General features: G+C 44.9%; 1 protein-coding gene and 1 pseudogene across 3 annotated transcripts; one reads left to right on the forward strand and one right to left on the reverse strand.

The window, feature by feature from the left end:
- The first annotated feature begins 2,376 nt into the window (after nt 1-2,376).
- On the forward strand, nt 2,377-6,313 carry LOC146246450 (organic solute transporter subunit alpha-like; annotated as a pseudogene). The gene is made up of 8 exons (XR_014734552.1): nt 2,377-2,494; nt 3,695-3,845; nt 4,058-4,131; nt 4,632-4,790; nt 5,245-5,356; nt 5,489-5,635; nt 5,750-5,855; nt 5,941-6,313. The product of XR_014734552.1 is annotated as an organic solute transporter subunit alpha-like (transcript).
- Nucleotides 6,314-7,115: 802 nt separating this feature from the next.
- Nucleotides 7,116-11,878, reverse strand: LOC146246451 (choline-phosphate cytidylyltransferase B-like). Of its 2 annotated transcripts, none has more exons than XM_084683784.1 (8): nt 11,690-11,878; nt 10,889-10,988; nt 10,369-10,485; nt 9,843-9,994; nt 9,649-9,727; nt 9,327-9,469; nt 8,208-8,396; nt 7,116-7,928 (listed from the first exon to the last, which is right to left on the reverse strand). In XM_084683784.1, the coding sequence occupies exons 1-8, from the start codon at nt 11,774-11,776 to the stop codon at nt 7,653-7,655; spliced, it is 1,143 nt and encodes a 380-aa protein (XP_084539910.1). In that variant the 5' UTR covers nt 11,777-11,878; the 3' UTR covers nt 7,116-7,652. The 2 variants fall into 2 exon arrangements, with proteins under 2 accessions (XP_084539910.1, XP_084539909.1); XM_084683783.1 differs by having other exon boundaries at nt 10,889-10,991; nt 11,690-11,877.
- Nucleotides 11,879-27,774: the final 15,896 nt, after the last annotated feature.

Consider the following 27,774-nt stretch of genomic DNA (forward strand, 5'->3'; position numbering starts at 1 on the left):
CCCTAACCCTAACCCTAACCCTAGCCACGGCGCTTCTGATACTCCTGTTTTCTTGACATTCCACTGACTTGCTCTCCACACCGTATGGTAACTAGGGTTACTAAGGCTAGGCTATGTGGCTGACTGCTGGGATAGGATGAAAAATATAAATTGCTCAATGGGTTGATATTTGCATAATCAAAATGAGGGCCTTTGTCTTTGTGCCTTAGTCACAACACACCAAACACTTGTTTTTTGTGAACTGTGGGAAAGTGAGTTAGTTTACTGTATCAAGGAAAATCCTTTCGTTCATCCAGTGGGGATGAATTTGACATCTACATTCTCATTGCACTGTTAAGCAGCGTGTGGTTTTTATCATTTAATGTAGGATGTATGATAATATATGTTCAAAAGCATATTCCAAAGCATTATTTTTGAGACTATTAATTAATGTTTAAATATCTAAAAATACTGAACAAATATTTTGTAAATAGTTGTTTAAGGGATACTAGTTTAATTGTTCAAACTAGGAATGATGTTGAAATATGTTTATTTATCGATTGATTCATTTAGTAGGTGACATGATATCTCCATGTAGTGTCCAGCAAGTTTACAAAATGTACAGTAAGCTGGATACTACACAGACACCTAACTAAAGGGGGTCTTCAGAATTGAGTCATCAACCTTGTATGAATTAAGTTGACAAAAACTATTCTGTGAAACTAAAATTACTGTTATGATCCATGCATTTTTCAAAAGAGCTGTTTGAAATGTAATTGGAATCGTTTGGAATAACCAGAAGCCCTCAAACAGCTGCTATCAGTTTTCTAATGTTCTAACCTATAAAAGTTTGACTTCTATGCCATATAAATGGTACAGATCGCACATAAGCTAAATCTGTTGAGAAGGGAAATCATTGACCAATTCACTGTTTATCCTATTGTATTAATATGTTCAGATGTTTTATGAAACCATTTTGCATGCTCAGTATTATCCAAAAATGTTTGTAATAATATTACAAAGCCATTTTTTTCTGGTTGTTTAAGATTTTGTAATGATTTAGTTTTGCACTCTGCATTTGACAAAGGTTGGAAAAAGGTTTAACTGTAATTTAATGTTTACATTTATTCTTGTGGACAATTAACAATAAAAACATTTTCATGATCCATTTGAGGGCTAAATTATGTAAAATAGTTTACAAATGTGTAGCGTTACACCCAAGATATGTAATCCCATGATTGGTTGACCTATCGTCAGTGATCTGATGCAGAAGGGCCTGAATTTTGTTTTTTAACAGTTATAAAAATGGTTACACCTATTATTGACAAATGTTGTGATAAAAGTAAATATGCTAGAACCATTCTATATAGTGTGCACATATATCTGGGTTTTAGTAATGACATGTTCACTGTAAAGACAAGAATAAGGAGAGACCTTCACTCCTGTCACCTCTTGAAGGTAAGCCAGTATTTGCTCAAGATGACTTCTGCCCGTATTGAAAGTTTTAGATCGTAATAAACAGTGTTGGCACTGAAATGACTTATCTCAAGGATCCATGAGAAGAATGGCGATAACCCTGGAAGGGTGTGTGTCTGTTGGTTTGTCACAGGGAGTGTGTTTCCTACCCTAGGTTTGGGGGAATGACCTCTCTGTCATCCACCTAGGCAATGGTAATGTGTGGATGGAAAGCTATGATTGGGCCATCACAACCAGTTAACATGAATGTTTTTGTTGCAAACATTTTGTCAAGATACGAAGGACAGGGTCCTTGGCAAATCAACAATTTGAGGGCCATATAGGATGAGAGTTTGGATAGATTTATTATGTTCTGTAATGTTTTTTTTCTCAGTATGAAGAGTGAGAACTTAAAAAACCCAGCTTGACATGAGTCCACATTATCTTTCCTGTGTGCTAAATGTGTGTGAGAAATGGAGAATGGTACTGTATGAGATGGCATTACTATACAAAGCAGATGAGCAAATGAGCCTTAACCAAGCCTTCATGTTGTCAGTAATATAGTTAACGTCCCGTCACTATTTATTGTCAGCAGCAACATCTTAGAAATAAGTTGGGGTTCAGTTTAATCTTAACTCTAAACATGAAGGTTTTATATCTTATTAAAATAAGCATTTTCGAAGGAATATGGCAATAGCTATTCTCTGATTTGAGTTGCATAATTTAAGACATTCCTGACTACGAGGAAACGATTCTCTAGTGTGTGCGGAGGTGGACCCAGAATAGATAAGAGATGGTGATCACACTGGCAAACCTCTGATCTTGCCCTCATTCCTAAGCGGTTGATTGTGGGGGAAAGTACACTAACAGTGGCTGTTTGCTAATTTGCACCTAGTCTTAGTTTAGTCTTGTGGCATCACTTTACAAGAGGCAATATTTGTTCAATCTTGTAACTTTGCAGTAGAATTGTAATCAGCTATGGACCTTCAAGAAGTGATGAACACCACCATACATCCATCTTGTTTACAGGAACCCCCACTTGCTTTTGATGTCATAAAGCGTAAGTGACCAAAATCTACCTTATCATGCCCCAGATAACATTTCAATATTTATCATGCGTATTCATTATGATTCTGAAATCATGGAACTCATCTTATCTGCTTTACCCTTAATCTTAAATGGATAATGGCCAGAAAGAATGTCTGTAACTATGAGGTTTTAGTCTTAATTGTGACTTGAATCGTGGGTTTAGCCAAGCAAATTTTTCCTGAAACATATGTTCCAAGTGGACAGATAAATTATTTGGATGGATCTTGAATAATTAAATTCACTACAGACAAAACAAATATGTAATGTTTGAATTATTGAATGGGTGACTGGTTACATATATCAATTTACAGTTGCTGGTATCTCACAATTCACCATGACAATAAATATATGTAGACAATAACTCAGCGTGATATACAGTATGTGTTGATTAGCTGCATAGATGAGCCTGACACTATGGGTTGCTTGATAAAGTTTGAACAGTCACTGCGATGCAAATTGCACAAAACAAATACTTTGTGTGATAGAAAACAGTTGACCACAATTTTACTATAGTTATACTTTAGTACACAGCTGTAGCTCTGATACATACAGTTTAAACATTTTGTTTTATGAGTTTAATTTTTTCAGCCTAACTGTGTCAATGTGAAATATGATGGGCTTCTTGATATTGGTAATCAATTATTAAATGTATCCTTTGATACACATCAATCCTCTTTCTTTGTAGTTATTATGTCTGTGGATACTGCTTATTAAGTCCTTAATAAACAAATCAAGGATGTATCTAGACAATTGTATTCATCTGAATGAATACAATTAATTACCACAACTATCTTTTAAAGAAACTGTAATTAAAAAGCACTGTTTGGGTCCCATTTTTCTTTGAGGTAATTGTGTCTAGAGATATGACTATAAATGCAGTTTCTAAGTCAGTTAGTTTTGTATGCCAGGGAATCTATCTAAACATGAAAGCAATCATGATTTTTTTTTAAACATACATTTGTTGTGTGTAACTTAATGATGTTGTGATTGTTCCTTACCTCCTCAAGATGAAAAAACTAATATTTCTATTTTTTTTTTTTCTTCTTACCAGAAGAGATATTGATACTTACTAAAATGCTAACCTCTCTTGCCTCTTTCCTTCTTTCTCCAAACCCATCCCATCCCTCAATACTCCCCTCCCATCTGTTCCCTTCATTACTGTTCTAAAAAGAGCTGGATGTTTTTGGGCTGGCCCTGTACTCCATGCTGACCCTCATGTCTACTGTATCCTTGGGCTTGTACCTGGAGGAGTGTGTGTTCATATACAGAAAGATCCCCTATCCTAAAAGACAACCGTCATCTGGGTCAATGGTGCTGCGCCGGTAGGAAGTGATCACCATGCCAACACCACGTCCCACTAGCCCTGATCTTATCAGATAACCGCTTCAATTTAACGGAGAGCTACATAATAATATAATTACATTTGGGTGCATATTTTTGTAAAACATTCCATACCATTTTTCTGTTAATTGTTCATGTTTTCATCACGTTATATGTATTACATGGAAGGTAATATCTGGTCAACGTCTCACAGGTCATAGCAACTATGTCTTGTTTTGGAATGTGGATCCCAAAAGCTGTCATGTTCACAGATATGGTCTCTAACTGGTAAGCTCTCCCACACACACACAGGTCTCATTTACCCCATAATGTCATTGCCCTTATCTCAGTGGTATTGAATTGAAAGTTGGATAACTGTTTAAAAAAGCAGTCCTACAACCTTCAACTGTATAACTGCAATTTAACAACTCTCTTAATCATTACACTAAGAAAGTATGTGGGATTGCTCAGAGTTCAGTGCTCGTGTGAGCAGGATTAATGTACATGACAGAATGGAAGGGATGAAGATAGAGATAAAAAAGACAGAATACATATGAGGCCTCCTTTTGGACTCTGAAGCCTGTTTAATGGACAGTTCCAGTTTTATTACATTGAGTTGTAAAAAGCACAAGAACATCTTAGTCCCTTTGTTAATCATCACTGGTTTGGGAAATGTGTTTCTTTGGCTCAGAGGTCCTCCTGTGAGCCCGGCACCCTATTGTGAATATCATAGTTACCTTTACTGTCTGTCTCTGCCCCATTTCCTCTTCCTCTGTCTTCTTCTGTAGTTACTTTGCTGTGGTGGTTTATAAGTTTCTGGTACTTCTGATTGAAGAGTGCGGGGGTAGTGAGGCCTTCCTCAGACGGTGTGAGAACAACACCTTCAAGATCAGCACGGGACCCTGCTGCTGCTGCTGCCCCTGCCTGCCACACGTGGCTGTCACACGGTAGCCATGGATACCCCACTAACCCCAACCCTGTCACACGGTAGCCATGGATACTGACACAAGGCAGGATAGTGGACCCAAATGCGGACAGGAAGCGGGATAGTTTGCAGTAGAACAGTTTATTCAAGCGATCTTGTAGTCCAGGGCAAGCAAGGGTCAGCAACAGAGTGGCAAGTCAGAGGTACACTGGAGCATGCAGGCTCGGTGGGCGGTGGGAGGTCTGTCGGGGTGAGACGGATCAGGGTGTGACAGATACCCCACTAACCTCATCCTTTTGTATTTTGGGTGGGGATAACCTTTACCCACCCTATTACCCTCTTTTATTGTGCTCATGATGTTATTTAATTGAAGTGTGTTCCCACATGATTTGTCTCATTATAATTCTTAAAAATGACTGATTTTTGGTAGATATTAAAGACAGTATTTTGTCATGAAACTTCTGTCCCTATTATAGGAGAATGCTATTCTTGCTAAAACTAGGATCTCTGCAGTACGCCATCCTAAAGACAATCCTTTCAGTCCTGTCTGTAATATTGTGGACCAATGGGAATTTTGATCAATCTGATGTAAGTGTCTAATGTTCTCAGTCTTTAATCGTTATCTGCATTTGGTTGCAGGTTGTGATAATGTAATATTACATGATGATTGGATGCCCATAATCCACACTCGGTTAAAACATTTCCCACATCTCTGTACAGCTGGAGATCACGAGCACAGCTATCTGGATAAACCCGTTTGTGGGTGTTCTCACAATTACTGCCCTCTGGCCTGTTGCCATTATGTTCATGAACGTGTGCAACACACTGCGCATCTTGAAGATCATCCCTAAGTATGCGATGTACCAGGTGAGCCTTTTACACTTTTCTGCAACCATGCTTCATGCGGCTGCTTTGTGGACTTGTCGGTAGATTGTGATACAACTCATACTTTTGTCTCCTTGCCCCACTATGCCCTGGTAGCTGGTGCTAGTGCTCAGTCAGCTGCAGACATCCATTATCAACATCTTGGCTTTGGACGGAACAATTGCCTGTGCTCCCCCTTTCTCTTCTCAAGCCCGTGCATCCAGTAAGTAACTTCCCTTAAATATCAAATGTTTACAAATGTGTGCCCACACAGTGCTTCTCACCCACTCTATCCTTTATATGTACAGTGTTAAGTCAACAGCTGATGATCATGGAAATGTTTATTGTGACATTGGTGACCCGAATATTGTACCGTCGCACCTACGACCCGCTGCCGACTGACCCCCATGAGACTGACAATGACCTGAATTCTAAGAAGAGTCTGCAGCCTATCTTGAGCCCTACACAGCATGCTGTGTGCTGATACCTCACTTTCAGGCAAACATGTACTGTGACATTTCCTGTAGTATTTTTATGACATCATAAAATGTAACATATTGTTCTGAAACGGTTTCCTAAAATGTCGTGGCCTATGTGCTAATGATTATCAAGCAGGGTTATTATGTGTTTGTATGTTATGCTATGATTAAACAGTGCACAACCATTTCATGTGCAAACATTGACTGAATCTTTTGACTGTCTCTCTGCTACTTCAACACCACAATTTCTCTGTCACTGATCAGTAAAGTGTTATCTATCAAGCATATGGATTGACAGGGTGACTGTCCTCCTCTCTCTCCTCCTCCTCTTTCCTCCCTCCTCTCTCCTCCTCTCCTCCTCTCTCTCCTCCTCCTCTTTCCTCCCTCCTCTCTCCTCCTCTCCTCCTCTCTCTCCTCCTCTTTCCTCCCTCCTCCCTCCTCTCTCCTCCTCTCCTCCTCTCTCACCTGCCCTCGGGCCTCTGCCATTTTCATATTGGCTATACATGTCAAATTTGAATATGTCTAGTGAGCACACATTTGCAGACTTGTATGTATCAAAGTCTTTACTTTCAAATGGACACAATTAAATACTGGCAGTGTGGAGATGGCTGACAATTGAAAGGTTTAGGTTAGGTTATTGCTTAGAAAATGTAAGCGCACAATACTGTTTAATGAAACTCAACATCCCAATTGCTTGTATTGCAATTATACCTTACTGGTTAATAATATATTTGTGTTTCCTTTTAATAATATACGAAATGTGCATGCACACACTCAAATATAGAATAAGTGAAACTTTTGATTTCCAAATTATACTCATGCCTTGACTCGATAATCAATTTTCTGCCACACCAACTCATGTTTGTTTGGTGCTGCTATTGTATTGCTTTAAAAAATATATACATCAATATCAGTTCATATTCAGCATAAGCAGTCATATTTCTATTTCCCCTGTGATAAGGAATTATCAGATGTGAGCATATGTAAGATGCAAAGTCTGGGAATTGTATAAAATCATAATCAGAATTTATTATAATTTATTTTTTACAAGCAGTGTCACAGAAGGCTTCACATACATCCATAGAACTGCACTTAAACCCTCAAGTGAGACATGGAAAAACTCCCAGAATAAATCCACCAGTAAATAAGTTACCCCCAAATTCAGACCGCCAACTGCATACTTAAGTTGTGAATTAAGTACATCAGCAAATCATTATTGTATCTAATAATTTATGGTCTTTAAGATGAAAGCTCCTCTACATTAGGGTTACCCTAACCGCTGACATGAAGTGAGTAATTCTCTGGGGTAACCTACCCATTCAGTGAGATAATATAAATATGTGCTGTTTTTGGTGTGTTTGTCCGTATGATTCTAATGTTAGAATCTGTGATTTTACAGTGTTAACTACGGTAATATGTAAAATACGTATTTTAATGTTTTTATTGCTCCCCCTCATCTCCCTCAGTCATACTTATCAGGACATTTGTGGGGGAAGTTGAGGCAACTTTGGTTGAGGATGTAGTCTGGCCGGAGGAAGACTTTATATTTGACTTCTGGGATGAGGAAGACTTCTCTGGGTAAGAAGGGGAGAGGGATTATGGGGGGGAGATGGAGTCTGGAGGGCAGAAGCCTTAGACTTCCTGAACGCGGAAGGTGAGGAGGGGGGTGATGAAGTAGGTGACGAGGGGGGTGAGAACCACTGCAGTCGGGAAGATGGGGAGCGCCCCCTGGTGGGGCTGTTGCTGGGGGAGCCACGTGGTGAAGCGTACGGGGACAGGGCTTGGAGCACTCGTCCACTTCTCTCTTGGATGGCATGCTGAGAGGAGACATTTTGGTTGCTTTTAGTAAAAAAATATGTTTAAGATTCTGTAGAGTTGGCACAAGACTAGTGATCCTCAAAGAACTTATTTACAAAATGTACTGTAGCATAAAACAACTGTCTGACTGTCCTGGGTAACAATGCATATTCCCCTAATCGTTCAGTCATTCCACCCATGTGATAACAGTCCAATTGATTTTCCAGTACATCTGAAATAGAAAATTAGGCAGCTCAGTTATCAAAATATTCACTTTTATTTAGCAAAGGTAAACTTACCCATGCGCCATCAGGGCCAAACAGCTCTAGGAAGCTGCTTATGAATTCTCGTGATTTTTCCTCCCATTTGTGAATGAGGTCGTGGCTCTTCTCTTCCACACTGTGGACAAAGTGTTTGCTCTTCTCCTCCACCGTTTTCACTGTCTCCTTCATCTTGTCTACCTGGTTCTGGAGACGGTACTTCTTTTCCTGGAAAATAAATGCAGGCATTAGAGAAGGTTACCTCATCACGCCTGCAGCTTGTCCAGAATGTGGCTGCTAGAATGTTGACTGGTACCAGGAAGAGGGAGCATATCTCCCCAATATTGGCCTCTCTTCACTGGTAGCCAGTGAAATATAGAATTGATTTTAAGGTTTTGTTACTTGTTTTTAAAGCTTTACATGGATTGGCTCCATTGTATATCTCAGATCTTCTTAGGCTGTATCACACTTCCAGGCACCTTAGATCATCAAACCAGTTCCTTTTAGCCATTCCACAGACTTGGATGAAAACAAAAGGTGATCATGCCTTTTCAGCTGTAGCCCCTACTCTGTGGAATAAACTAACCATTTTTATGAGGTTATCCCCCCATCACCGAGACATTTAAGTTTAGTCTTAAAACATGTTTTTATTCTTTGGCTTTCGAGTCAGTGTAGGGTCACTCGTGCTTATTGTAAGCACAATTGTAATTGTAACTGTGTTGTGCTGTTTTTCTGTTGTACTTACTTATTGTTTTGCCCTATTTGATGATTTTGTACAGCACTTTGGTTGGCATTGGCTGTTTTTAAATGTGCTCTATAAATAAACTGACTTGACTTCACTTATGAAGCGAATGAGAAACACAAAGCATGAAATATTTGTCAGTGCAAGAATGCATAAAAAGCCTCAGTTTGTAAATAATGTTGGTATCCATTTTCCTGAACATTGCAGGGGAATATAGGGATCTGTTATCTGCATGTTTTGCTATGTACTGAATGATCCCATCTTTAGATAATAAGTGAGTGGAAACTGATGTGCTGTCAACAACCACCCAATCTGATTAATTGCTTGCACTGGCTTGCTTTGTTAACTTGATTCCTAAGAAGTTGTTTATATTCTGAAGTGTGACTGTGTGAATATTTAAAGTTTGATGTCCTTACATTGATGAATCCAACATTAAGCTCACGGGCAGTGTAGCCTCTCTGTAGGTTCCGTCTGACATATACATCATAATCTCTCACAATGCGGGTGATGAGGTCAGATGTGGATATGCCTTCTGTCCTCTGAGTGGCCACAAACATGCCTAGACAGATGTGAAAGGATAGAATAGTTGGGTAGATTATGAATATACCATTGGTAGGAAAGAATCCCAGGGAAATAACATAAATGACCAGTATTGAATTTGAGCAAATACTAAAAACCACCGTAAGAATAGGAATATTTTTTGTCTGTTAAAATTATAGTAGCTACAGAACTCTTTACCTGCTTCTTTGATGTGTTTGTAGACATCTTCTGATCCTGCTGAGGTGTATGGGATATCGTCATGGGCTACAAAGTCAATCTTTAGACATCACAACAATACAAAATCATGTTAAACAAGATTGGACTATTTTAATCCATATCACAGAGTTGTGCTTATGGTTTGTACATTATATAACTTTGTCAAATGAGCTGACCTTGTGTTTGTGTAAGAACTCTGGGCTCAGGGTCCACGGTGCATCCCGAACCACCTCGTCAACATAGCGGCAGTGGATGAGTGCCTCGTATCGCTCGTCCTCTTGCATCACTGTATATCCCTTAAACTTGTGTGTGAGCTTATCACTGCAGACTTGAAGGCAAACACACAGACACACACACGTTATGCACCGTATTGTATATACTAGAGTGTAGATTGGATTATGCTTTTTTTTTTAATGTATTTTGTCTTTTGACTAGGCTTGTACTCCCCTCCCAAGGATCAGAGTGATATTTGATTCTATTATACTTGATATACACACACAGACACATCCTGCAGAATCTAATCTTTACACATGAACCAAAATTACATAAAATATTTGGGGTTCTATTCGGAGTAGTTTAACCTTAACCCTAACCCAAATGTACATGCAAGTTTGCATGCGTAGTATGGATCTTATATCTAAGCAGGTATTAACTGTAGCATTGTGGATCGGTGTAGTGTTCTGTACTGTGCATTCAGTTTACCTCCCACTATCAAGTGTGTGTTTGGGAACAACGTCTTGGCTTGCATCAGAGCTCGTGCATGACCAGAGTGAAACAGGTCAAAGATCCCATCAGCGTAGACTCTGACTGGCCGGTGTGCTGAAAGACAAGGAAGCAAAACCTTTCCTTTCTAAGGTTCTGATGTTTTTCTCGATTTATTTAAACTGTCCCATCTTTAACACGGTCTCTTTGTCCATTTGTCAATCATCCTGTTTTAGTAATACCAGTGGCCTGAAGTACATTTTGGTCAAGTGGTAATCAATCTTTTAATAATTCTGGTTAGTTAGATGTCTGAGTGCAAACTTACAATGTAATGGACTTGTCTACAATACTATGATTTTCTAGGGTTTGTGTTTGTATACTTGACAGTGTTTTGTGTAGAAGTACAGTACCAGTCAAAAGTTTGGACACATTTTCCCATTCAATTGTCCAAACCCTAGAAAATCATAGTATTGTCATAGTAGTATCCAAACTTTTGACTGGTACCGAATCTCTGACTGACCTGATGTTCCCCTGCGGGCCTGAGCGACTGTCAGCTTCTCATGGTGAACATCTGTCTCATAGCCTGTGTCCTTAGCAAACACTGCTGGTTCGTTCAGAGTCTGCTGTACATGAAGAAAGGGAAAGGACTCAGTCAGTAATTTATCAGTGCTGATCCAATAGTTATCAGTGAGTACATTATGTGTTTGAGAGAAATAGAAGTGAAGAAAGGGTGTTATAGTAGTTGTGCTTGTAAGGAAATGATAGGATGTGTTCAAGAATCCAATTTAGGTTACAATCTGAGGTTGTCATGAAATTCAGATGATCTCTGCCATTGAATTACATTTAAACATCTACGGAACACATTCACTGAAAATGTCACACTGCTTTCTCTTTTTGGTCTATCAGTGTTGTTATGCAATTTCCTGGTAAAAATAGGGCAGCCCTCCCTCCAGTAGAATGGTACAGATGTTGACAGCACACACACAGAACACAAAATGTAACGTACATACTTATGTAAGTGAGCTTCACTGTCAAATTAACATTCAATGACTTTGGCACTGCAATAGTACGCAATATTTTATATACAACATTACTTACACCATTGTACCATGATGGGCTTAGACTCCATACTAACATTATTTGTTTAATTATGAGTCTAATAATGAACGTTGTAAGTATAGATTACAGTTTCATACAATTCTATTTTTGGTTTTTGTCAAGCATCAATCATGGATGATTCTTAGCATATTCCCCTGTGAAGTGTTAAAGTATATAATTCCACCTGCTGGTCTCTGATCTGGTGGTTAGGGTTAGGACCTACCTTGTGGTGCCCCCCCTTGCGTGGTGTCTTCTGCTGGGCCTGGAGCCCATTATTGGCTCTCGAGCTGTTCCTTCTCCTCCCCACCATGCTGGATGTTCTTATGCCTTGTTTCCCAGCTGCCACCAACACGTTTACTCTCTCCAACTCTTTTTACTACTGCAATACTTACATTTTATCTGAGAGTATGAACCTTGCCAACAGGTTTGACCCCGGTGACGAGAGAACCTTGTGTACAAAGTTCAAATTCTCATGTGTATGCACTGTCTGAAATTCACCAGTGTCCCTATATTACCATGTATGCATATGATTAATTGAACCTTGAATTTTTGTTTCTAAATCCATTGCTTGAAATGGTTTTATTTTTAAAATATTAATTTTAATAATAATGGTAGATTCAATCATTTTAGATCTAAAATGTAATTAGTTGACTTTCTCAACTGGCTCTGGTATCTGATGCCTTTCGAACCAAACACTATGAAACAAACTCCTAGAAGTTCACAGAACTGCCTGGTTATCTGACACAATATTTTATATACCTATTATACAATGTTTATAAGGGGCACCATTATCTACTCACTATAACTGCCAGTAATTATTAACAAGCTTTACCAAGACTCCCATATCACACCATGTTCTAAAGTCGAGATTGTGTCGTGCTCTCTTCTCCCTGTCACACACCAGGGCGCACATTGACTTCAACTGCACAGTTTTAACTGTATTAAACCCTGAATATTTGCCAATGCTGATGCATAGTAGTTATGTTTATACTACTCACAGGAGTCAGAGGTTCAGGAAAGTTAGCTTCTAGCTAGGTGATTTGCCATGAATGAACTTGTCTTACTTACTTGCTGGACAGGGTTAGATCTTTTGGTTTCAAAATCAGTTTTTTTTTGGGGGGGTGGGTGGGGGTTCTTTTGTACTGCTCAAGGGATACTTCAAATGTTCTATGCATTAGAGTTAGAGGGTGAACAAAGGTAGATGGATGGACAGACAAAAAAAAAGAAAATTGGAATGGGTTTTTTGGTGAAAGTGGCCTGGTTTGGGTGAATTTGGACTCATCGGACTTGAAAAATTGTTTTTTGGAAGGGTGAAAACATTTCTCCTGAAAAATAGGTTTTTGGAAGGTTTAAAAAATATTTCCCCCAAAAGTGGTTTTTTTGAGGTTTGAACACATATTTTAGGATCAGGGTTACGGTTAATCCCCAGAAAAGATTCAAAAAACAGATTTTGAAACCAAAATATCTAACTGGGACAGTGAAGGATCTGGCGGCGGGGCGGCAGGGCGGATGGGCGTGCAGGCAGAAGAAAAAAATTACATAAGGTCAGATGTTCCAATCATACATCCATTAAATCGAACTAAAGACATATATAAGTAAACTAAATATTACTAATAAAAGGTATAAGGGAGCTTCATAATAGTAGTAGGTTTTCAGTCAGGAGACAAATCACGTTAATAAGGTGAGGCATTCAAACCTTAAAGTGTCTGCCAAATAAGCGTGTTGAAATGTCTTGCCTTTGAAGCCTTTTTTCCCCACAATTCAGAGTGAGACTTCTCTGAAACCACCCACACCTCTTCCAAGTTTTGTGCATGTAGGACCTTCCTAGTCAGAGTTATGGGTGAACAAAGGTAGACGGACAAAAAAACTGGAAATAAATTATACCAGCATCAAATGATTCTTACTGCACGTTGAGGGGATTCTAATGAGCAAACCAGACCAAGTTTGGGGCCTGGGGGAGCCTCCTCGGCAGAGTTGTGGGGGGAAAGGTAGACAGGGTCAAGCGGGAGTCTAAAACTCCCCTTGCTTCGAAATGGTACAGTCCAAAAACCCCCTTGCTTCTCCATGGTAAAGTCCTAAAGTCTCTTTCTCTTACCCTAAGGTGCCTGGTTCCACCGTACATTGCCATGTCCCCTTGACTGACAAGTCGGGGGACCCATTATATTTCACAGAGGCCCCTCCCCATCTCTCTGGGGGGGTGGCCCTGGACCTTTCTGCATTGTGTTGGGGGGGACAGCCCAGGGCCTCTCATCATTTCTTGGGAGTGGCCGTGACGCCTTCGGTGCCAGTCAACCAATTGCTGTGTCTATCAGACAGGCGGATCGATTTAATCTTCACTAACACTCAGGCCGATACTCCTCTTCGGGGCTACCATTCCTGCCTTTGGTTACTCAATCATTTTGAGTTCCCATGATCCTTTGGGGCTGACAGTTTGATGGACTTGGAACATTTTCCAGAATTTTCCAGTTTGATTAAGCTCACATTGACATTTACATTTAGTCATTTAGCAGACGCTCTTATCCAGAGGCTCAATGGGGTTTTTGATACCCCCGCCGCTTGCCGCTCTCACCGTTGAAAGGTTTGCTACCTCAGTTGATGGGGTCTCCCTGAAACATGTCAAGGCCTCATCCGGATCCCTCGGCAGACTCCTGACGTAGGGGTTCCAGACCGGGGTTTCCATGGCTTTGGTGAGTATGTTTTAACGAGGTATAGTCATCGTCGGTAGAAGATTGGTGGGTCCAGTGGTTTAGCACAATGGGACATATTCCCCGGACTCACCCGCCGACAAACCTAGGCCCTAGCCGCTGGTAGAAGCTTGTAGGGAGTTCCAAGGCTCGATAGGAGCCTTACCTCCCTTCCGCCAGAACTCTCCTTAGCCCCCACTGGACAAGCTGTGACAGGGGCGGCTTGTCTGGGTGGGTGGGAGACTTTGATCCACTTTGGGCAGGCTGTGATCACAAGCAGTCTGTCTGAGCAAGTGGTTCTTCAGGCCCTCTCCGGGCAGGCTGTGGTAACCTTGCGGTGTTAACAAGCAGTCTGTTTGGGTGGGCGGTAAGTATGCGTCCCTCCTGGGTCCTATTTGGGACAGCACGCAGGATGTGGTGGTCCAGGGCTCAGGACCTTGATCGTAGCCCAGTCTTCTACGGGGGGTAGCCCCACTCATGCACCACTGCACCTTTGACTGATCCTGATCATCACCCTTTAGCCTGAGGGGTGTGATCAAACCCATACCCCAGGATACGCTTTTGCCTCCCTGGTTCCTGGCGCTTGTCGGCTTCCTCATGAGAAATGTCTTCTCTTGGACATTCTCTTGCACATTTTGTGCCTCTTACTGGGTATCCATTCTACCCCAACATTTTCCGTGTGGCAGAATCCAAGGTAAGAATTGCACAATTTAGCTTATTAGCTCAACACTGATTGTTAAACAAACGTATTTATTCCACATTACCTTAGACCAGTGGTTCTCAACCCTGGTCCCCTTATCCTGCATGTTTTAGATGTTTCCCTGCTCCAACACACCTGATTCAAATGAATGGTCGTTAACAGGCTTCTGCATGACGACCCATTTATATGAATCAGGTGTGTTGGAGCAGGGAAACATCTAAAACATGCTGGACAGGGGATCCCTGAGGTTCAGGGTTGAGAACCACTGCCTTAGACTCTCCAATTCATCCTAAAATAGGCCTCTCCCTCCCCTCATAATGCACAATCAACATTTCTAAAAAAGATTACAATAAAATAAAGTTCAATTTGACACCCCCCGACGCATGCACACACATCTAGTGGCCCTCATCTCCTATTACACCAACACCCCACCCATATCTAGCTTCCATTTCTCACACCTTATTCCCCACTTATCCCTACCCTCTAGTTGAACTCACCAACTCCTTTTTGATTCCCCTCCATTCCCAGTCACCCCAGCTTTGACCCCACCCTTATCTCCTCGGTCACCAATCTCTCAGCCCTGTAAAGATATTATTCCTCCTGATGTCTCACCATTTTCTTATTCAATACCCTCATTCTTGAATCGCACCAATCTCCTCTCACATAATTACACTGATCTTCAACATTGTCTTACCCTCATATCACACACCTGCAGCACCAACCAATCTTATGCCACAACTTTTCTCAATCACCTAGTTACCTACAAGTATGGACAGGATTCCTACCTTACCTGACCTGGTTTCTCTTGTTACGTCAACCCTGGCAGTTCATTACCAACCCTGGTAGTTCACTCCCAATTTGAGCCTCTGGGTTGGGGTCAGCCCCAACACCAAAATGTAACCTTGTTGGAGCTTCGGAACTGTACTACACCCTGTTGTGACCAGAACCCTACCCGACCCTCTGAGTCTAACCCTAACCATTTGGGAACTATGCCTAAACCTAAAACTGGATGTACAGCATCCTCCTCCACTCCATTTTACCAAGCTCTCATTGATTGTCTCTGCCCACCCTCCCCGTGCCTGAAATTCTAAAGCACCTTTATTTTAAAAGGCTTTCCCCTCCTGCCACTGGTCACCCTCACCCATGGCCTTTCATTTGTTGAACCCTTGTAGGGCCCTCCCACCCCCAGTGGTCATCATCCTACCATAATTTCACTTCATTGGCACTTTTATTTTGAAAATCATACCATTTATCTCTGGTTACCCACACACTCACATTCTAATAGGACCCTCATTGGAGCTCTCTGCTACCATCATGACTTTCCCTCTCGGGCACAATTTGAAGGGACTCTTATTTTGAAGGACTTTCCTTTCACCCTCCACTGTCATTCATGGTCTTCCTACAGTAAGGCCCTTGTAAGATCTTTCCTTACCCTGATTGTCCTCTTCCTAAAGGGACTTATTTCGGCTTTCCGCCATCGAGTACCTTTGACCTTGTACTCCCATTCAATAAAACCCATGGCGGGCCCTCCTACTCGCTCATCAGCCTTCTCACCCTTTTCAGGACTTATTTTTGAAAACCCCATGCTTTACTCCAACAGCCCCTATCCCCCCTACCACCTGGGATCTCACCAAACAACCCCGCCCATTATCTTTATCTGTGGAGGCGGTCATGAAACTGTCATCTTGTACACCCAACCAATCAAGGTTTTCCTCCCCGATTGCTGGACCCCTGGGGGATAAACACATCATATTGGGAAACTTGCCGTCTAACCCTAACCCTAAGGGGACCTTCATATGACCCACTTGCATACCCATGGTCACAGAATGGGCATTACCCATCCCTGTGCAAACGACCTGCATTTTGACCCCCCAATCAAGAAGTTTTGGACCGTATCTTGAGTTCCGCATTTCCCAGTATCCCATTTTCGCAACGTGTCCCCTTGACGCCGTCACTGGGACTTGATTCAACCCTGGTGGCCCTGCCTAAGGAGAGGGGTGTCTAGTGAATTACAATAAGGCTGAAAACACCCAATGACCCTGGGTTTACTACTGATGCGTTTCCACAATTCAGGACCCTTTAACCCTCGGTCGCTAGTTTGGACTTTATAATTTCAAGCAAATCTCCCTGACCTCTCAGTCTTAGTCTCCGGACACCAGTTATTGCTCAACCCCTGGAGGGTGGTGATATTCAGACTGACATCTATTATAGATGAAGACCAATGGTCTTAGACCTTTAATCGCTCAATTGGATCGATTCTGGGCAAAACCTTTTATATAACCTCAGTCTCGGAGATTCCAGACGCCGATAATATCAACCCTGGTGGTTATGATACTGTTAGACTGATTACCAGTTCTCTATACTTATTGTTGAAGACGGGCTGAGAGATTTAAAAGTGCTTTTGTGGGGCCTCACCTTAACTGTGGTCCCGCAGGGTGTTTCCTCATTGATGCTACCACACCTAACCTGCCTGGGCTTTGGTGTCCACTCACCCCTACAGCTCATAATTCTAACATTAGATTGACCTTGATTCTCTTATCAGAAGGAAGAACTGAAGATTCTCCGTCTCACAATTCCCTCCTTCTGCTGTCTTCCTTTACCAAAAAAAACCCCCTATCCTCACCTTGGGGACCCTTGATGGCAGCTGCGTCCTTCCGGGAAATGAAGCTTGGCGCGTGTTCGGATAGGCAAGACCGACCCCTGCTTTCGGGCATACTCTAATGTTTCATGAATTACTCCCCCCACTAAGAATGGTCTACTTTTCCTCTTCCCATGTCGGGCTGTCATCTTGGTTTCAGTTTGATCAGCGCTCCCGTCTATCAAAGCTGTCAAGTCAGCCTATCACAATGATCCCATGCCTTTGAATACAATTCTCTCCCGATTTAGTTTGTCCATACTGTTAAGTGCGTCACCCTCCACCTCCCCACCTTAACCCTTGTCTCTGTTCTCTGACTCCTTGGCTGGGTTGTCGGCTAAAGCCACCGCCACCAGTGTCTGGATTCCGTGGGGGATTCTTCTTTGGATGTTGGGCTGGCGCCGTTTGATTACTAATTCCCCATGGGGTCTAAGTTCAACACTGTAGTACATTTATCATTCTGTAATGAACATCACTTTACTCATCCCAGGGCTCTCCTGATTGGGGAACTGGACCGTATCCATTTCAATTTCACCTTGCCAGGATAACACTGCAGCCACCCATCAATCCCCTCCTCTGGGAGGAAGCTTGTGATTCTCAACCTAAAACAATAAATACCCTTAATACCCCTCTCCTCCCATCCTTTTGGACCACCCTTTTGGATGGGAGGTAGACTTACTTAGCCCTGTGGGCAACAGTGTCCTTTGCCCTGTGGGTGTCTGCTCTGTACAGTAATTTCTCTCCCTTCCACTTCTTGACTCCTCCTTGTCATCTCTCCATACATCCTTGAGCTTCGACCTTTACCCTTAACCTAAACTAAAGGACCAACACCTAAATGAAACCTTGTTGGAATTTCGGACCTGTACTAGACCCTGTTGTAACCAGAACCCAACCCTCTGACTCTAACCCTAACCATTTGGGACCTATGCCTAACCCTAAAACACGGCATATCCTAAAGGATCCGGTTCTGACCTTCTTGCTACCTACAGCACCTCCTCCACTCCAATGTGACTTATTTTGGCAAACCCTCGTCTCTGTCCACCTCCTCATGTGCCTGCAATTCTGAAGGACCTATATTTGGAAAGGCATTATGCTCATCTGCCACTGGTCATCCTCACCCTACCATATTTTCACTTCATTGGCACTTTTATTTTGAAAATCCTACCGCCCATCTTTGGTTACCCCCACACTCATTCTAATGGGACCGTCATCGGACCTCTCTGCTACCATCATGACTTTCCCTCTCAGGCACAATTTGAAGGGACTCTTATTTTGAAGGAAATCTTTCACCCACCACTGGTCAATTATGGTCTTCCTACAATAACACCCTTGTAAGATCTTTCCTTACCCTCCGATTGCCCTCTTCCTAAATGGACTTATTTTGACAAGCCTTTTGGCTTTCTGCCACTGAGTACCTTTGACCTTAGACTTCCATCCAATAAACCCATGGCGGGTTCCCTTACTACTCACTCATCATCAGAGGACTTTTTTGAAACCCTGTCTATTACTCCAACAACCCCCACCACCACCTTGGACCTCACCAAACAAGCCTCTCATTCTCTCCCTCCATTTTCTTTGAGGGCCACCTCCACATGTGGAGTCAGCAATCAACGTTGTCCTCCCCGATTGCTGGACCCATTTGGGCTACAGACATCAAATTGGGAGACTTGCTGTCCATGCCTGTTCCCGAGGGGGACCTTCGTATGACCCACTTGCATACCAGCGGTCACAGCACAGGCATTATCCTTATATACAAATTAACTATTTTGAACCACAATCAACACGTTCTTAAATCCACCAACAGGGGCAGCAATTGCGACCTTGGTATGGTAGTTATGGCAGCTGTTTGAAATGTTAGTTTTTGGGCCCCCCCTGTCTTGCATGTGGTAGATGTTTTCCTACTCACACATACCTGATTCAAATGAAGGGTGATTATCAAGCTTCTGCAGAGCTAGAAAACTACCAATTCATAAAAATCAGGTAGAGAAGGGGAAACATGGAAAGTGTACAGTAAAGGTGGTTTGCAAGGACCAAGGTAGAGATTAATCACTACTTCCCAAGATACCCTGTTGCTTGATTTAGATTTCTACCTACTCCAACATACCTGATAGGACTGAAATGTTTGTTACGTAGCTCTAGTAACTAAGGGAGAGAATCACTAGTGCTCAAACCTGGTCCTCAGGGTACCCTTGTCCTGCACATTTTAGACTTTTCCTGCTCCAACATACCTGATACAAATGAACTGGTTGTTATCAAGCTCTGGAGAAGCTTAGTAATGACAGTTTGCTTGTGTCAAGTATGTTGGAGTTGGGAAAAATCTAAAATGTGCAGAGCAAGGGGGCCCTGAGGACCAGGATTTTTAAACCCCTGGGGTCCAGGGGGCACCCCAGAAGTAAAGGTCGGGGTTGGGGCATCTAGGGTTGGGGTTAGGGGAAAAGGTCGGGGTTGGGGCATCTAGGGTTGGGGTTAGGGGAAAAGGTCGGGGTTGGGGCATCTAGGGTTGGGGTTAGGGGAAAAGGTCGGGGTTGGGGCATCTAGGGTTGGGGTTAGGGGAAAAGGTCGGGGTTGGGGCATCTAGGGTTGGGGTTAGGGGAAAAGGTCGGGGTTGGGGCATCTAGGGTTGGGGTTAGGGGAAAAGGTCGGGGTTGGGGCATCTAGGGTTGGGGTTAGGGGAAAAGGTCGGGGTTGGGGCATCTAGGGTTGGGGTTAGGGGAAAAGGTCGGGGTTGGGGCATCTAGGGTTGGGGTTAGGGGAAAAGGTCGGGGTTGGGGCATCTAGGGTTGGGGTTAGGGGAAAAGGTCGGGGTTGGGGCATCTAGGGTTGGGGTTAGGGGAAAAGGTCGGGGTTGGGGCATCTAGGGTTGGGGTTAGGGGAAAAGGTCGGGGTTGGGGCATCTAGGGTTGGGGTTAGGGGAAAAGGTCGGGGTTGGGGCATCTAGGGTTGGGGTTAGGGGAAAAGGTCGGGGTTGGGGCATCTAGGGTTGGGGTTAGGGGAAAAGGTCGGGGTTGGGGCATCTAGGGTTGGGGTTAGGGGAAAAGGTCGGGGTTGGGGCATCTAGGGTTGGGGTTAGGGGAAAAGGTCGGGGTTGGGGCATCTAGGGTTGGGGTTAGGGGAAAAGGTCGGGGTTGGGGCATCTAGGGTTGGGGTTAGGGGAAAAGGTCGGGGTTGGGGCATCTAGGGTTGGGGTTAGGGGAAAAGGTCGGGGTTGGGGCATCTAGGGTTGGGGTTAGGGAAAAGGTCGGGGTTGGGGCATCTAGGGTTGGGGTTAGGGGAAAAGGTCGGGGTTGGGGCATCTAGGGTTGGGGTTAGGGGAAAAGGTCGGGGTTGGGGCATCTAGGGTTGGGGTTAGGGGAAAAGGTCGGGGTTGGGGCATCTAGGGTTGGGGTTAGGGGAAAAGGTCGGGGTTGGGGCATCTAGGGTTGGGGTTAGGGGAAAAGGTCGGGGTTGGGGCATCTAGGGTTGGGGTTAGGGAAAAGGTCGGGGTTGGGGCATCTAGGGTTGGGGTTAGGGGAAAAGGTCGGGGTTGGGGCATCTAGGGTTGGGGTTAGGGGAAAAGGTCGGGGTTGGGGCATCTAGGGTTGGGGTTAGGGGAAAAGGTCGGGGTTGGGGCATCTAGGGTTGGGGTTAGGGGAAAAGGTCGGGGTTGGGGCATCTAGGGTTGGGGTTAGGGGAAAAGGTCGGGGTTGGGGCATCTAGGGTTGGGGTTAGGGGAAAAGGTCGGGGTTGGGGCATCTAGGGTTGGGGTTAGGGGAAAAGGTCGGGGTTGGGGCATCTAGGGTTGGGGTTAGGGGAAAAGGTCGGGGTTGGGGCATCTAGGGTTGGGGTTAGGGGAAAAGGTCGGGGTTGGGGCATCTAGGGTTGGGGTTAGGGGAAAAGGTCGGGGTTGGGGCATCTAGGGTTGGGGTTAGGGGAAAAGGTCGGGGTTGGGGCATCTAGGGTTGGGGTTAGGGGAAAAGGTCGGGGTTGGGGCATCTAGGGTTGGGGTTAGGGGAAAAGGTCGGGGTTGGGGCATCTAGGGTTGGGGTTAGGGGAAAAGGTCGGGGTTGGGGCATCTAGGGTTGGGGTTAGGGGAAAAGGTCGGGGTTGGGGCATCTAGGGTTGGGGTTAGGGGAAAAGGTCGGGGTTGGGGCATCTAGGGTTGGGGTTAGGGGAAAAGGTCGGGGTTGGGGCATCTAGGGTTGGGGTTAGGGGAAAAGGTCGGGGTTGGGGCATCTAGGGTTAGGGTTAGGGTTAGGGTTAGGGTTAGGGTTAGGGTTAGGGTTAGGGTTAGGGTTAGGGTTAGGGTTAGGGTTAGGGTTAGGGTTAGGGTTAGGGTTAGGGTTAGGGTTAGGGTTAGGGTTAGGGTTAGGGTTAGGGTTAGGGTTAGGGTTAGGGTTAGGGTTAGGGTTAGGGTTAGGGTTAGGGTTAGGGTTAGGGTTAGGGTTAGGGTTAGGGTTAGGGTTAGGGTTAGGGTTAGGGTTAGGGTTAGGGTTAGGGTTAGGGTTAGGGTTAGGGTTAGGGTTAGGGTTAGGGTTAGGGTTAGGGTTAGGGTTAGGGTTAGGGTTAGGGTTAGGGTTAGGGTTAGGGTTAGGGTTAGGGTTAGGGTTAGGGTTAGGGTTAGGGTTAGGGTTAGGGTTAGGGTTAGGGTTAGGGTTAGGGTTAGGGTTAGGGTTAGGGTTAGGGTTAGGGTTAGGGTTAGGGTTAGGGTTAGGGTTAGGGTTAGGGTTAGGGTTAGGGTTAGGGTTAGGGTTAGGGTTAGGGTTAGGGTTAGGGTTAGGGTTAGGGTTAGGGTTAGGGTTAGGGTTAGGGTTAGGGTTAGGGTTAGGGTTAGGGTTAGGGTTAGGGTTAGGGTTAGGGTTAGGGTTAGGGTTAGGGTTAGGGTTAGGGTTAGGGTTAGGGTTAGGGTTAGGGTTAGGGTTAGGGTTAGGGTTAGGGTTAGGGTTAGGGTTAGGGTTAGGGTTAGGGTTAGGGTTAGGGTTAGGGTTAGGGTTAGGGTTAGGGTTAGGGTTAGGGTTAGGGTTAGGGTTAGGGTTAGGGTTAGGGTTAGGGTTAGGGTTAGGGTTAGGGTTAGGGTTAGGGTTAGGGTTAGGGTTAGGGTTAGGGTTAGGGTTAGGGTTAGGGTTAGGGTTAGGGTTAGGGTTAGGGTTAGGGTTAGGGTTAGGGTTAGGGTTAGGGTTAGGGTTAGGGTTAGGGTTAGGGTTAGGGTTAGGGTTAGGGTTAGGGTTAGGGTTAGGGTTAGGGTTAGGGTTAGGGTTAGGGTTAGGGTTAGGGTTAGGGTTAGGGTTAGGGTTAGGGTTAGGGTTAGGGTTAGGGTTAGGGTTAGGGTTAGGGTTAGGGTTAGGGTTAGGGTTAGGGTTAGGGTTAGGGTTAGGGTTAGGGTTAGGGTTAGGGTTAGGGTTAGGGTTAGGGTTAGGGTTAGGGTTAGGGTTAGGGTTAGGGTTAGGGTTAGGGTTAGGGTTAGGGTTAGGGTTAGGGTTAGGGTTAGGGTTAGGGTTAGGGTTAGGGTTAGGGTTAGGGTTAGGGTTAGGGTTAGGGTTAGGGTTAGGGTTAGGGTTAGGGTTAGGGTTAGGGTTAGGGTTAGGGTTAGGGTTAGGGTTAGGGTTAGGGTTAGGGTTAGGGTTAGGGTTAGGGTTAGGGTTAGGGTTAGGGTTAGGGTTAGGGTTAGGGTTAGGGTTAGGGTTAGGGTTAGGGTTAGGGTTAGGGTTAGGGTTAGGGTTAGGGTTAGGGTTAGGGTTAGGGTTAGGGTTAGGGTTAGGGTTAGGGTTAGGGTTAGGGTTAGGGTTAGGGTTAGGGTTAGGGTTAGGGTTAGGGTTAGGGTTAGGGTTAGGGTTAGGGTTAGGGTTAGGGTTAGGGTTAGGGTTAGGGTTAGGGTTAGGGTTAGGGTTAGGGTTAGGGTTAGGGTTAGGGTTAGGGTTAGGGTTAGGGTTAGGGTTAGGGTTAGGGTTAGGGTTAGGGTTAGGGTTAGGGTTAGGGTTAGGGTTAGGGTTAGGGTTAGGGTTAGGGTTAGGGTTAGGGTTAGGGTTAGGGTTAGGGTTAGGGTTAGGGTTAGGGTTAGGGTTAGGGTTAGGGTTAGGGTTAGGGTTAGGGTTAGGGTTAGGGTTAGGGTTAGGGTTAGGGTTAGGGTTAGGGTTAGGGTTAGGGTTAGGGTTAGGGTTAGGGTTAGGGTTAGGGTTAGGGTTAGGGTTAGGGTTAGGGTTAGGGTTAGGGTTAGGGTTAGGGTTAGGGTTAGGGTTAGGGTTAGGGTTAGGGTTAGGGTTAGGGTTAGGGTTAGGGTTAGGGTTAGGGTTAGGGTTAGGGTTAGGGTTTAGGGTTAGGGTTAGGGTTAGGGTTAGGGTTAGGGTTAGGGTTAGGGTTAGGGTTAGGGTTAGGGTTAGGGTTAGGGTTAGGGTTAGGGTTAGGGTTAGGGTTAGGGTTAGGGTTAGGGTTAGGGTTAGGGTTAGGGTTAGGGTTAGGGTTAGGGTTAGGGTTAGGGTTAGGGTTAGGGTTAGGGTTAGGGTTAGGGTTAGGGTTAGGGTTAGGGTTAGGGTTAGGGTTAGGGTTAGGGTTAGGGTTAGGGTTAGGGTTAGGGTTAGGGTTAGGGTTAGGGTTAGGGTTAGGGTTAGGGTTAGGGTTAGGGTTAGGGTTAGGGTTAGGGTTAGGGTTAGGGTTAGGGTTAGGGTTAGGGTTAGGGTTAGGGTTAGGGTTAGGGTTAGGGTTAGGGTTAGGGTTAGGGTTAGGGTTAGGGTTAGGGTTAGGGTTAGGGTTAGGGTTAGGGTTAGGGTTAGGGTTAGGGTTAGGGTTAGGGTTAGGGTTAGGGTTAGGGTTAGGGTTAGGGTTAGGGTTAGGGTTAGGGTTAGGGTTAGGGTTAGGGTTAGGGTTAGGGTTAGGGTTAGGGTTAGGGTTAGGGTTAGGGTTAGGGTTAGGGTTAGGGTTAGGGTTAGGGTTAGGGTTAGGGTTAGGGTTAGGGTTAGGGTTAGGGTTAGGGTTAGGGTTAGGGTTAGGGTTAGGGTTAGGGTTAGGGTTAGGGTTAGGGTTAGGGTTAGGGTTAGGGTTAGGGTTAGGGTTAGGGTTAGGGTTAGGGTTAGGGTTAGGGTTAGGGTTAGGGTTAGGGTTAGGGTTAGGGTTAGGGTTAGGGTTAGGGTTAGGGTTAGGGTTAGGGTTAGGGTTAGGGTTAGGGTTAGGGTTAGGGTTAGGGTTAGGGTTAGGGTTAGGGTTAGGGTTAGGGTTAGGGTTAGGGTTAGGGTTAGGGTTAGGGTTAGGGTTAGGGTTAGGGTTAGGGTTAGGGTTAGGGTTAGGGTTAGGGTTAGGGTTAGGGTTAGGGTTAGGGTTAGGGTTAGGGTTAGGGTTAGGGTTAGGGTTAGGGTTAGGGTTAGGGTTAGGGTTAGGGTTAGGGTTAGGGTTAGGGTTAGGGTTAGGGTTAGGGTTAGGGTTAGGGTTAGGGTTAGGGTTAGGGTTAGGGTTAGGGTTAGGGTTAGGGTTAGGGTTAGGGTTAGGGTTAGGGTTAGGGTTAGGGTTAGGGTTAGGGTTAGGGTTAGGGTTAGGGTTAGGGTTAGGGTTAGGGTTAGGGTTAGGGTTAGGGTTAGGGTTAGGGTTAGGGTTAGGGTTAGGGTTAGGGTTAGGGTTAGGGTTAGGGTTAGGGTTAGGGTTAGGGTTAGGGTTAGGGTTAGGGTTAGGGTTAGGGTTAGGGTTAGGGTTAGGGTTAGGGTTAGGGTTAGGGTTAGGGTTAGGGTTAGGGTTAGGGTTAGGGTTAGGGTTAGGGTTAGGGTTAGGGTTAGGGTTAGGGTTAGGGTTAGGGTTAGGGTTAGGGTTAGGGTTAGGGTTAGGGTTAGGGTTAGGGTTAGGGTTAGGGTTAGGGTTAGGGTTAGGGTTAGGGTTAGGGTTAGGGTTAGGGTTAGGGTTAGGGTTAGGGTTAGGGTTAGGGTTAGGGTTAGGGTTAGGGTTAGGGTTAGGGTTAGGGTTAGGGTTAGGGTTAGGGTTAGGGTTAGGGTTAGGGTTAGGGTTAGGGTTAGGGTTAGGGTTAGGGTTAGGGTTAGGGTTAGGGTTAGGGTTAGGGTTAGGGTTAGGGTTAGGGTTAGGGTTAGGGTTAGGGTTAGGGTTAGGGTTAGGGTTAGGGTTAGGGTTAGGGTTAGGGTTAGGGTTAGGGTTAGGGTTAGGGTTAGGGTTAGGGTTAGGGTTAGGGTTAGGGTTAGGGTTAGGGTTAGGGTTAGGGTTAGGGTTAGGGTTAGGGTTAGGGTTAGGGTTAGGGTTAGGGTTAGGGTTAGGGTTAGGGTTAGGGTTAGGGTTAGGGTTAGGGTTAGGGTTAGGGTTAGGGTTAGGGTTAGGGTTAGGGTTAGGGTTAGGGTTAGGGTTAGGGTTAGGGTTAGGGTTAGGGTTAGGGTTAGGGTTAGGGTTAGGGTTAGGGTTAGGGTTAGGGTTAGGGTTAGGGTTAGGGTTAGGGTTAGGGTTAGGGTTAGGGTTAGGGTTAGGGTTAGGGTTAGGGTTAGGGTTAGGGTTAGGGTTAGGGTTAGGGTTAGGGTTAGGGTTAGGGTTAGGGTTAGGGTTAGGGTTAGGGTTAGGGTTAGGGTTAGGGTTAGGGTTAGGGTTAGGGTTAGGGTTAGGGTTAGGGTTAGGGTTAGGGTTAGGGTTAGGGTTAGGGTTAGGGTTAGGGTTAGGGTTAGGGTTAGGGTTAGGGTTAGGGTTAGGGTTAGGGTTAGGGTTAGGGTTAGGGTTAGGGTTAGGGTTAGGGTTAGGGTTAGGGTTAGGGTTAGGGTTAGGGTTAGGGTTAGGGTTAGGGTTAGGGTTAGGGTTAGGGTTAGGGTTAGGGTTAGGGTTAGGGTTAGGGTTAGGGTTAGGGTTAGGGTTAGGGTTAGGGTTAGGGTTAGGGTTAGGGTTAGGGTTAGGGTTAGGGTTAGGGTTAGGGTTAGGGTTAGGGTTAGGGTTAGGGTTAGGGTTAGGGTTAGGGTTAGGGTTAGGGTTAGGGTTAGGGTTAGGGTTAGGGTTAGGGTTAGGGTTAGGGTTAGGGTTAGGGTTAGGGTTAGGGTTAGGGTTAGGGTTAGGGTTAGGGTTAGGGTTAGGGTTAGGGTTAGGGTTAGGGTTAGGGTTAGGGTTAGGGTTAGGGTTAGGGTTAGGGTTAGGGTTAGGGTTAGGGTTAGGGTTAGGGTTAGGGTTAGGGTTAGGGTTAGGGTTAGGGTTAGGGTTAGGGTTAGGGTTAGGGTTAGGGTTAGGGTTAGGGTTAGGGTTAGGGTTAGGGTTAGGGTTAGGGTTAGGGTTAGGGTTAGGGTTAGGGTTAGGGTTAGGGTTAGGGTTAGGGTTAGGGTTAGGGTTAGGGTTAGGGTTAGGGTTAGGGTTAGGGTTAGGGTTAGGGTTAGGGTTAGGGTTAGGGTTAGGGTTAGGGTTAGGGTTAGGGTTAGGGTTAGGGTTAGGGTTAGGGTTAGGGTTAGGGTTAGGGTTAGGGTTAGGGTTAGGGTTAGGGTTAGGGTTAGGGTTAGGGTTAGGGTTAGGGTTAGGGTTAGGGTTAGGGTTAGGGTTAGGGTTAGGGTTAGGGTTAGGGTTAGGGTTAGGGTTAGGGTTAGGGTTAGGGTTAGGGTTAGGGTTAGGGTTAGGGTTAGGGTTAGGGTTAGGGTTAGGGTTAGGGTTAGGGTTAGGGTTAGGGTTAGGGTTAGGGTTAGGGTTAGGGTTAGGGTTAGGGTTAGGGTTAGGGTTAGGGTTAGGGTTAGGGTTAGGGTTAGGGTTAGGGTTAGGGTTAGGGTTAGGGTTAGGGTTAGGGTTAGGGTTAGGGTTAGGGTTAGGGTTAGGGTTAGGGTTAGGGTTAGGGTTAGGGTTAGGGTTAGGGTTAGGGTTAGGGTTAGGGTTAGGGTTAGGGTTAGGGTTAGGGTTAGGGTTAGGGTTAGGGTTAGGGTTAGGGTTAGGGTTAGGGTTAGGGTTAGGGTTAGGGTTAGGGTTAGGGTTAGGGTTAGGGTTAGGGTTAGGGTTAGGGTTAGGGTTAAGGGTTAGGGTTAGGGTTAGGGTTAGGGTTAGGGTTAGGGTTAGGGTTAGGGTTAGGGTTAGGGTTAGGGTTAGGGTTAGGGTTAGGGTTAGGGTTAGGGTTAGGGTTAGGGTTTAGGGTTAGGGTTAGGGTTAGGGTTAGGGTTAGGGTTAGGGTTAGGGTTAGGGTTAGGGTTAGGGTTAGGGTTAGGGTTAGGGTTAGGGTTAGGGTTAGGGTTAGGGTTAGGGTTAGGGTTAGGGTTAGGGTTAGGGTTAGGGTTAGGGTTAGGGTTAGGGTTAGGGTTAGGGTTAGGGTTAGGGTTAGGGTTAGGGTTAGGGTTAGGGTTAGGGTTAGGGTTAGGGTTAGGGTTAGGGTTAGGGTTAGGGTT

Source organism: Hypomesus nipponensis, chromosome 20 (genome assembly GCF_054491055.1).
Source record: "Hypomesus nipponensis isolate SF chromosome 20, ASM5449105v1, whole genome shotgun sequence".
Taxonomy (NCBI): Eukaryota; Metazoa; Chordata; class Actinopteri; order Osmeriformes; family Osmeridae; genus Hypomesus; species Hypomesus nipponensis.